This window comes from Enhydra lutris, unplaced genomic scaffold (genome assembly GCF_002288905.1).
Source record: "Enhydra lutris kenyoni isolate GAN:26980312 unplaced genomic scaffold, ASM228890v2 scaffoldscaffold68, whole genome shotgun sequence".
NCBI lineage: Eukaryota > Metazoa > Chordata > Mammalia > Carnivora > Mustelidae > Enhydra > Enhydra lutris.
In genome coordinates this window covers 13,952,127-13,962,781 of record NW_019154152.1, presented here as the reverse complement: position 1 = coordinate 13,962,781, position 10,655 = coordinate 13,952,127, and the positions used below count along the sequence as shown (strand labels likewise).

Sequence of the window (10,655 nt, the reverse complement as noted above, 5' to 3'; positions counted from 1 at the left end):
CAAGGTCATGTTGCTTATCAAGTTACACATGTAGGGGCACCTGGGTGGCTCAGTGGGTTAAGCCTCTGCCTTCAGCTCAGGTCATGATCTCAGGGTCCTGGGATCAAGTCCCACATGGGGCTCTCTGCTGGATGGGGAGACTGCTCCTCCTCTCTGCCTGCCTCTCTGCCTACTTGTGATCTGTCAAATACATAAATAAAATCTTAAAAAAAAAACATGTAGTTCCGATCAATAACAATAGGGAAATGGTTTGTTTCATAGATAAAATAACATCAAAATCTCATGTTCCTGAAGAAGAAAAAAAAAAATAGTAAGAAAAACTGTCTTTAGAGGTTGAAAATGTTGATCTTCAAAGATACCTGAATGCTTTCCTGCCCTGGTGTTGGCAAGCCCTAACATGAAGCAGCTACATTTATACATAGCCAACACTGGAGCTCAGAAACATTCACTAGGTGGAACATGGCATGGTAAAAGGCCAAATTCACCACCTGTAAAATGTGGCAGTGAGACCTGACCAGCAATGCCCACTTCACCCCAGAAGTAGAAAGCACAGTTTCTATGGTCAGAGCCCTTACAATTAGGATGGGTAGAACCCAATACCATGAAGTTAAGCTATTCATTCCCAAGAGGATATGCTTAAGTACTCAACAGTAACAACATCTCACATTTACTGAGGACCTCCGATGGGTCAGGCACTATGCTATGAAATCACAGGCAGATGAGCAGAGGCTCAGAGATGTTAACTCTCTGATGTCCCCATGCTCATACTGCTAAGTTGTGAACCTGGTTTTGAGCCCAGAGTCTGGCTGGAAGGCCTGGGCTCTTAAAACTGTCTCCAGAGATAACACACTCGATGATAAACACTACAGACAGGTATTGACGGTTAGGTCTTCTTCCAACAGCCCTGTGAGATACTGAGGACTGGAAAGATTCACCCTCAGTAGATCAGTGCTGCTGTCACATTTGAACCCAGGTCGGAATGCAAAGCCTCGCTTCTCCCCACCACCTCTGAAGTCTCCTTTTCAAAGCACTCTGTAGAGAAAGGCATCCTCCATCCTACCAAGCTTGAACATTCCCATAGCCTTTGGCTAATTTCCCAGCTAGACGGTTGGCTGACTGGAGGTGAGGAGCAGATCCCACATGATCACCCTACTGTGGGCTCCAGAAGGAAGATTCTGTCTAGAGGCAGACCCCCATGTCCAAGACACCCTCTGCCCCTTGTCCTCTGATGCCACCAGTTTCTGTACTTCTCCTGGTTCTCCATCTTAACAGTGCTAGCCATTGGCTCTGGACCCTTGCTTGCCCCGTGGGCCTATTTCCAAGTTCTCTCATTCCAGCAGCTATTCTTTGCCTGATGGACAAGTTAATCTACCAGTTTCTGCTTGAAGCCCCTGTCCTGGTGCCAGGAATCCTAATGACTAGACCTAACTCTTTAGAGCTTGACAGCAAACTTTTGGTGACAAGTCCATGAAAGGATGTCATTTGTTTCCATGTTGCCATCAGCCAGATTTCCACCAGTGGGTTCTGTGCACTGTGCAAGTCTGGGCCCCACCTCTTCTATGGAAACCAAAGGGGCTATCTTTCTCCCCACCTCAGGCAGCTGGACAGTACACAGGACTAGCCAGTCAGATATTCACACCTGGAATTTTGAACTTTAAAAGGACAGGAGGCAGTGGAAAAATTCACTTAAGTCCAAGGGGGGTGGTAACATCCTTTAAGGCAACCTGCATTTCTTCATGGGCTGTAGTTAGTGCTTACCTAAGTTATGCATTTATTTCACATGGTTTTTTGAAATGGTTAAAAAAAAAATACCCCAAAGCCTCTCCTTTCTTTACCTGAGTAATGGCTATCCGGGGGTGTTCATGTTGAAAACTCGAACTTTACATGTGTGCACTAACCAGCTTAGTATTCTGCAGGTCCATGCAATTCAGTAAGTTTTTACTTACCTTCCCCAAGCTCGTGCTTTGGAGCCTCCGTCGTGCTACAGCACCCCCTGGTGGGGACATTAACAGCACTTCTGAATCCCAACAGACCAACTTCCAGTTTTAAGTTGATTGAGTTAGGAATTTAAACAATCATATAACCTGATACACAAACACCTGTGCTAGTACCAGAAATTGAGGTCTTACATGACCAGAACTGCCTTCACCGGTTTCCAACACCCAGTATTCTGGATGCTTATACTAGCTGAACTACTTTCCCAACAGAAAATCCCCTCACAACTGAACTACAGAAGTCCAGAAATAAATTAAGCAGCCTAGTTCAAACACCTTTTCAGTAAAATTGCAAAACACCATTCATTTTACCCAGAAGGGATATATAAAACCTTATGGTAGCTGCCTGTATTGCATTAGGTTTGGGGTGGGCAGAGAATCATTTATTCAAGGCACTCGAATCTCACTTTACACATGTTCAATACTGAGGAACCAACACCAGCTTCTCTACTCAAAACCACCTCACCCTCAGCCCTTCCAAGAAAACTTTAATTAGCCTGAAACACTGTCACCTCAAGGTGAAGGGAAGCATGGGGAAATAAGGAACATTTACATTTTTGTGTACTTGGCTCTGCTTCCTAATACAGTAACTATAATACACATAGTCCACGCTTCCTAGAACACTGTAAATGGTTAACACATCAGCTATGCCAGAGGCTAGAGACTTCTAAAGGGAAGTGTCTCTACTAATGGTAGGTATGTGGTTTCAGTTCCATTACCATTGACAAAAACAGTTAAGAGGTTACGGTCCAGACAGTATAAACATCAAAGGTTCTGGTAGGAGTGGGGACACAGACACATCGGTCATTGTGCTCCCAATGGAACTTAATCCCCATATAGTCATGTAGGATTTCCATGCCACTTTGTTCCACACTAGTTTCACCTGAAGCTCAGGTCATGATCCCAGGGTCCTTGGATGGAGCCCCGCATCAGGCTCTCTGCTCAGCAGGGAGCCTGCTTCCCCCACTCTGTCTGCCTACTTGTGATCTGTCAAATAAATGGATAAGATCCTTAAAAAAAAAAAAATTATACACACACACACATCCCTCTTCTAAACCTATAATGCCAACTGAAGGTCAATTAATTGAGGTGCTGTCCTCTTAGCAATCAGCCTTCACTTTCACCAGATTTATAGGATGTTATTCTGGTTAGTCTGTTTGGGTCCTCCTGCTGCAGCTCCTGCCTCACAAGCACAGCTGAAACCAAGGATTGCAGGGAAAGTGAGCCAGACAGCCCTGAATAATCAATCAAGTAATGTTTCCTTGGGGCAAAAAAATTCTCAGACCAAAAAGAGGACATACAGTCTATTCACGCCATGTATCTTTCTCAAAGATTTTATTAAAGGTCTTCACGGATTGAAATCCAGTCTCCAGATCCAGCTGCCGGAGAGACCCTGAAACCAAATAAAGCACAACAGTAAGAACAGAATTTTCACCTGAATACTGGGTTCTTTCATTTCCCACTTAGGATGTGCGTGAAGAATACATACACACACACAGAACACCCAGAAACAAACAAAAGGTGCTAGGCTTAGAAGAGGCTTGGTGTTACTGTTTCAACTCCTTAAGGGGCTGCTGAAGAACAGGTAACTAACAAGAGTGCTTCATTTTAAGCAAATAAGAGGAAACATCTTGTTTCAAACTCAGTGGTAAACATAGGAACTTCTTAGGAGACCAGGGTATACCCCTCCCTACAGAATCCCTGGTTAAATGGACCCCTCGCTCCAGCCTGCATTGTGAAGCGTCAATAAAGTACAGTCCGACGTTTATGTATTAGTGCTTAGCGCAGTATGGGACACACTAGTAGCAGGAAGACAAGAGAAGAGGGTCCTGCTCCACCCCAAAAGGCCCCTAGAGACACACCTGTTACGCTGTGGGTACTGGCTGTGGCATAGCAGGAGGCTCTGGCTTCCCACCCTTCTGTTCGGAGATGGGGGTGGTGGGCAGTATCTCATCTTTGGGTTCCACAATGCTCACATGATCCGGCAGGGGCTTCTTAGGGCCAATCTTACCACTTGGGTCCCAGGGAAGCATGATCTTCACTTTGATGCCCAGCACACCTAGAAGATGCCATAATTAGCCTGTAGCTGTGGTTGCCCCAGTCCCACCATAGGATAGGGCAGAAGGAAGACAATAGTAGGGTCCTCAAGTACCCGAGTCTGGTCCCTTCTCAGACAAATGCCTCTAATCAATCAATGAACAGGACACTTTTGCAAAAGGAACACATGCACAGCACCACAGAACGTGGCACTGACAAGGACCAAGAGCAGGATGTGACCTTTCTGACTCGTCATCGTGTCATCACTGAAGGGTACACAGGTGGCTGAGACAAGAGCAAACCAACTCTCAGATCCGACCGATCTCAGCGATACAGTTCTGGATGTATGAGCTGTGTAAGCTCATCAATAAACCCAAGTGGAGTATAAACATGCTCCACTTCTCCAAAATGAATTTCCCAGCACTGAAGTATGCACAAAAAAACCACAAGCATATGCTGAAGGCTCTTTGCCTCCAGCACTCCCAGCTGCTCACCCTGTCTGAGCAGCACATGGCGCACAGCAGTGTCAACGTAGTAGTTAACAGGGTCCCCACTGTGAATCATCAGGCCATCCACAAACTTCATGGATTTAGCCCTCTGTCCTCGGAGTTTCCCAGATACCACGACCTCACAGCCTTTGGCCCCACTCTCCATGATGAACCGCAGCACACCATAGCAGGCCCTTTGGGAGAACAAGACAGATATCCACATGTTATCACAGAAGACAAGACTGCTCCATCCTATCCTACACCATGTTAAAAAGAGCATGAACACAAGACTCACTAGTATGCACTATTTTCCATGTTCCTTTAATATGGAATGAACTTGACCAGAGCCTGTCAATTCTCTTTCAGTCCTATCGCACCTCATCTTAAGCGGATTCCTTAGGGAATATAAGCCAGTTCCTTCTAACCAAGTGCTTCCCAGCCTTGGATCCACATTAGAGTCACCTCAACAAGATTAAAATAAAACAAAAACACCTGTGAAGTCGAGTCCTCACACCAGGCCAATTAAACGAGCAACTGTGGACTCAAGAAGTGACTTTTTTATTTGGGAGAGAAGGCAAGGATCTTAAGCAGGCCCCACACTTAGTACAGAACTGGACATGGATCTCAACCTCATTACCCTTAGATCATAACCTGAACCAAAACCAAAAGTTGGACACTTAACCGATCGAGCCACCTATGTGCCCCTAAACTGGCAATTAAATAGTGGGGGTGGTAAAACTCAGGTGTAGGATGTCCACTCCTTTGCAAGCACAACATTTCACAATCAGGATGGCAATCAGTAAGAACCCAGAAGTACTCCAGTCACTGAGTGGCTCCTTTATGGTTTACAATATATTCCTCAACCTCCAGAATTCACATTCATTAGGAACTCTACTACAGTAGGCTCCTAGCTCTCTTGACCGAGCACTGGAAAAAGATATTTCTAAGTCCTGTAAAATTGACAATAAGCCTTAAAATATCATTCCCGGGGCGCCTGGGTGGCCCAGTGGGTTAAGCCTCTGCCTTCAGCTCAGGTCATGATCCCAGAGGCCTGGGATCGAGCCCCGCATGGGGCTCTCTGCTCAGCAGGGAGCCTGCTTCCTCCTCTCTCTCTGCCTGCTTCTCTTCCTACTTGTGATCTCTGTCAAATAAATAAATAAAATCTTTAAAAAAAAAATATCATTCCCCACTCAACTCATTATTGTATACCCTAGGACATACTATACTAAGAGCTAGTGGCCACTTTCAACAGGGAAGGTAAAGGAGGACCCACCACTCTAGGCTCCAGCTCTTTTGCATCATCTTATTTAATCACCACAAAAAGAAATAGTAGATATAATGACCCCCATTTGCGAATAGGAGATCTAAGGGCCAGAAGTTCAGTAAGCGGCTCAGGTCTCAGAACTTCCAAGTTAAACTTCAATGCACACATAAATAAAACCTCAAAAAAAAAAAAAAAAAAAAGAAAAGAAAAGAAAAGAAAAAGAAAAAGGTGCCTGGGTGGCTCAGTAAGCTCAGGTCATAGGTCATGGTCCCGGGGTCCTGCAACTGAGCCCTGCTGAGCAGGGAGCCTGTTTCTCCCTCTCCTGGCCACTCTGCCTACTTGTGCTCTCTATCAAATAAATAAATAAAATCTTAAAATAAACTAAACTTCAGTGCATACAAAAACCACCTGGATCAAGTGGCTGGGCCGCACCTCCACTTTCCATTTTAGTGGGTGGAGACTGCAAATTTTTATTTCTAACAAGTCCTCTGATGATGGCAGTGATGCTGGCTCAGGAACCAAGCTTTTGAGGACCATCATTCTAAGTGGTGTAGCAGGCAATTCAAGGCAAACAGGCAGTCTTTCTTCTATGTCCCTACCTATAGCCTTTCCTGCCACCCACCTCCCCACCAGGTCAACCTTCCTAAAGCACTGCTCTCATGTCCTTCCCCTGCTGAAAAACCTCCCAGGGCTCTGCAGGAAATGCCAACTAAATTTCATACACCGAGACAAAGCATTCCAATTACTTCACAACAGTGAAATTGCACAAAGAACTCCTACTGAGATCTCAACAGTAGGCCCAGCTCCAGACCCCATCTAGCTACCTCATGCCCTTTCTAGTCCACCCCTGCTCACATCACTACCTACATACTGCTTGCAGATACTCTTCTCCTCAGGACTACGTCTTATTTCTTTATAATCCCCACACTTAAGGAAGCTAACTTCAACAGGAATTCTAACCTCCCCTCCCTGGAGTTGTTTTTGTTCTACTCCCAAAGCACCAAGGAAGTACTCCCTTTACGGCGCTGACCATTCTTTAAAACATAATCATTAAAAGTTTCAGGCCACTCACCTCCGCACAGCCAGGCCTCCTAGGAGTTTGTAACGCAGAGACTCTGCCTGGGCAATAGCACACAGGCCTCTTGTAGCCACCTTTTCAGCATAAAGCTGTAAGAAAGAAACAAGGCACACCCTTAAACCTGTTAATTTTCCCCCCAGTTTTCAATAAAAAAAACTTCATTCATCATACAAGCATATACCACTGTGGCATCCCTCAAGTACTAAAACACTTCCACTACCCACATGTAGCCTACACTTTGTGACATAGTCTGAATCTTTCCTTATTGTCCTTCCACCCCTAGCTCCTTCTACAGCAACACCAACTGATGAGGCAGCCAATGCACCATATGTACCATTACTATTCCCAAGTTGAAAGCAAAAAATCCCTTCACCACCAGAAATGTGCAGAAAAGGACTATAAAAGGAAGTCCACTGCTTATTAAGAGAACTTGAACAAAATACCAATCAATCCACAGTAATCTCTGGCACAAGGCACAATCATTCACCTCTACACTGCCCTCGGGGAAACCAAACCTCTTCTGAACCACAGCAGTTAATTCTCGGATCCGCCGGCCCTTCTCACCAAGAACATTCTGTGTCCTGAGGGAAAAAAAAAAAGACAATTTATAGCTCTTACAAAATTCCAAACATGGCTTTAAATTTTACATAAATGTAGTAAAGTGCCATTCACCTAACATACAAAATACAAATTTTGGATGACAAGAACTAGAGTTAAATTTAAAATAGTTAAGAAAATTTATATCTGCGGGCAGCCTGGTGGCTCAGGTCATGATCCCAGGGCCCTGGGATAGAGCCCAGCATCGGGCTCCCTGCTCCATGGGGCATCCGCTTCTCCCTCAGTCCCTCCACCCCCATCTGTCCCCTCACCCCCACTTATGCTCTCTCAAATAAACAAATAAAAATCTTAAAAAAGAAAACTTACATTTGCTAAGGCCAGTGCACTGATTGTCTCTGTAAGTTTACAGAATACACCATCCTAATATATACAGCAATTACAGGTGATAGCCAAGAAAATGAGTTTTCACCTGGTGGCCAAGATGATGATTTCTGTCCTGGTTGGTGTAACTCGGACCTCAACCCCGGAGTAGCCATCTTCAGCCAGCTCCCGAGTGAGGAACTCATTCAGTTCAGCTTTGAAGATGCCATCAGCGACAAACTAACCGAAAGGGAAAATTCACAATTAGAACTTGGACGCAGGGTCATTTTCCCGCCTAGTCTTTCTGCCAGTGCAACTCTCATCAACATTCAACACCTTGAAAAAACAAACCATCATCACCCTATTACCCCTGTTCCAACACTCATGTAGCAACCCTTCTCAGACAAATGCCTCTAGGTCGTCCTCTGGAAGTTACTTTAACCCACGGGCCCTTAAAACCGCCACAGAACGCAGCAAGGAGTAGGGGCCACCTGGCAAAGATAATACCTCCAGTCAGACTCGTCATCCTCTCTTCATTGAAGGGTTTTTAAGACTTGTTTGTACGTATGTACACATGCTAAACAAAAAAGCGGTCCTCAAATGGCACATCCACAACTCATTCATTCATTAAGGCAGAGATGCTGCCTTTGTAACTAACGAAAATAGACTGACTTAAGCAGTTTCAATCGTACACAACTTGGACCACCTGAAGACTGCCAGCCAGGTTATCTTGCCATGAAGTGCGCGTGTCTTACAAATCCGGCAAGTCCTAATTCGAGTAAAGGTGTGAATTTACACGTTATCACGTCCACACAAAATGACAAGTTAGTTGCCTATTTCTATAGCATATAGATTTTACCCCGTCCTCGCCCACGGAAAAGCGAAAAGTGGAAATCCGATGAAGTGCTCTTTCCAGGTCTCCTCCCTCCATTAGCCCATCAGTTTCCTTGGGGTACAGATGGAGCAAGAAACCGTCAGCAGCCTTCCCAAGCGAGCTCTCTGGGGTCAGAAAGCCGCACCCCAACTCGAAGCAAGCATGAGTACGCTGCTACCTCCCCTTCCCAAACTCAAAGTGAGACCTGAGGGGAAACGGCTCAACCTCTCAAAGGACCACATGTTTACTGAAGCCATTTGCTGACCAAGGAATGCTCACAAGCGCTTTGTCCCGGGCAGGAGGGACACCCGGTGTTCATCTCTGCTAATCGCCTAGAAGCCGCAGCAATCAATCACTCCCTTCCGCCGCCAAACTGAGCTCGCCAGGCTCGGGCCCCGCGTTCAATCCACCGCCATCCGCGGCCCGCGGGAATGCCACGCGGCCCAGGCCGCTTCTCGAAGCAGGGCGTGGAGCTGCGGGTCTCACGACGGCGTCTCCACAAACCCCGACCTGCGCGGCGCTAGTTCCCCGAACCAGGGCCCCAGGGTCTCACCTTCCTCTTCTTCGAAATCTGCACCGCCATCTTGCCGCCGCGCGCCCCGGGAAAAAAAAGGAAGTGGTTCGTGGGCGGAAGTAGGTATAAAGAGCGCGAGCGACGAGTAAGAACGGCGCGACGTCGACGCCTGTACGTGCTCCTGGGAATTGTAGTTTTTAGAAAGGCATTAAAGGGAAAAAGGAGGGTAATGGAGACACCTATAGGCAGAAACAGGAAAGGGAGACGCTCAATCGGAACTTCAGAACTGCAAGAGAGCCTAGAGTTCAGTTCTTATAAGCTTAAAAGTGAGAACGTGAGGCACAGAGATGGAAATTCCAGGTATAAGCTCACACAGTAACAGCATGGAACTCTGGTCCCTCTGCACTCAATGAAATTCGTTTAGGTCCAGCCCTTCTAATCTGTATCCATTTCCTCTGTTCCAAATGATGGCAATATTAATTATCTAATATTTATTAAATATTCTAGGGACTGTTCTATGCCTTTATATTATAAACTCATTTACCTCTACCTTTCATAAAGTAAAATATGTAACGAAAGTCACAAAGTAGTGGTTCATAGATTCGCAATTATTTTTCCATTAAAAAATTATTTTTCGGGGCGCCTGGGTGGCTCAATTGGTTAAAGCCTCTGCCTTCGGCTCAGGTCATGATCTCAGGCTCCTGGGATAGAGCCGGGCATCCGGCTCTCTGCTTAGCAGGGAGCCTGCTTCCTCCTCTCTCTTTGCCTGCCTCTCTGCCTACTTGTGATCTCTGTCAAATAAATAAATAAAATATTTTTTAAAAAATTATTTTTCCTAGGTCAATTGGAGAAAGACAACTATGACATGATCTCCCTGATATGAGGAAGTGGAGATGCAACGTGGGGGGTTTGGGGGTAGGAAAAGAATAAATGAAACAAGATGGGATCCAGAGGGAGACAAACCATAAGAGACTCTTAATCTCACAAAACAAACTGAGGGTTGCTAGGGGCTGGGGGGTCAGGAGAGGGTGGTGAGGTTAAGGACATTGGGGAAGGTTATGTGCTATGGTGAGTGCTGTGAAGTGTGTAAACCTGGTGATTCACAGACCTGTACCCCTGGGGCTAATAATACATTATATGTTTATAACAAAATTTGAAAAATTTTAAAAATTATTTTTCCTTACATTTTGAAAATTTCAAGCATACAGAAAAGTTGAAAGAGTTGTATATATGCATCACCAAGGTGCTCCAATTAACATTTTTGCCATAATTGCCTTATCATATATCTATCCATCCGTCTATTCACCCAAGGGTGAATCTTTTGATGCATTTCAAAGTAAGGTGCAGACATCAGCACACTTCACTCTGAAACATCTCAACAACAGTTTTATTGAGATATAATTGCCATACATCACTGTATAAGTTTAAGGCATACAGAATGATGGTTTGATTTACAAATATTGTGAAATGATGACCACAATAGTTTCA

The 10,655-nt window shown here is 45.2% G+C and overlaps 1 protein-coding gene across 1 annotated transcript; it reads right to left on the bottom strand.

Annotated features, from left to right (window-relative positions):
• Window positions 1-3,312: 3,312 nt before the first annotated feature.
• On the bottom strand, window positions 3,313-9,265 carry LOC111159428 (ribosomal protein S3). Its single transcript, XM_022521884.1, has 7 exons — window positions 9,207-9,265; window positions 7,889-8,019; window positions 7,349-7,442; window positions 6,856-6,950; window positions 4,526-4,713; window positions 3,857-4,053; window positions 3,313-3,387 (listed from the first exon to the last, which is right to left on the bottom strand). Exons 1-6 carry the CDS (start codon window positions 9,234-9,236, stop codon window positions 3,860-3,862), a joined length of 732 nt encoding a protein of 243 aa, XP_022377592.1. The 5' UTR covers window positions 9,237-9,265; the 3' UTR covers window positions 3,313-3,387; window positions 3,857-3,859.
• Between the last annotated feature and the right edge of the window lie 1,390 nt (window positions 9,266-10,655).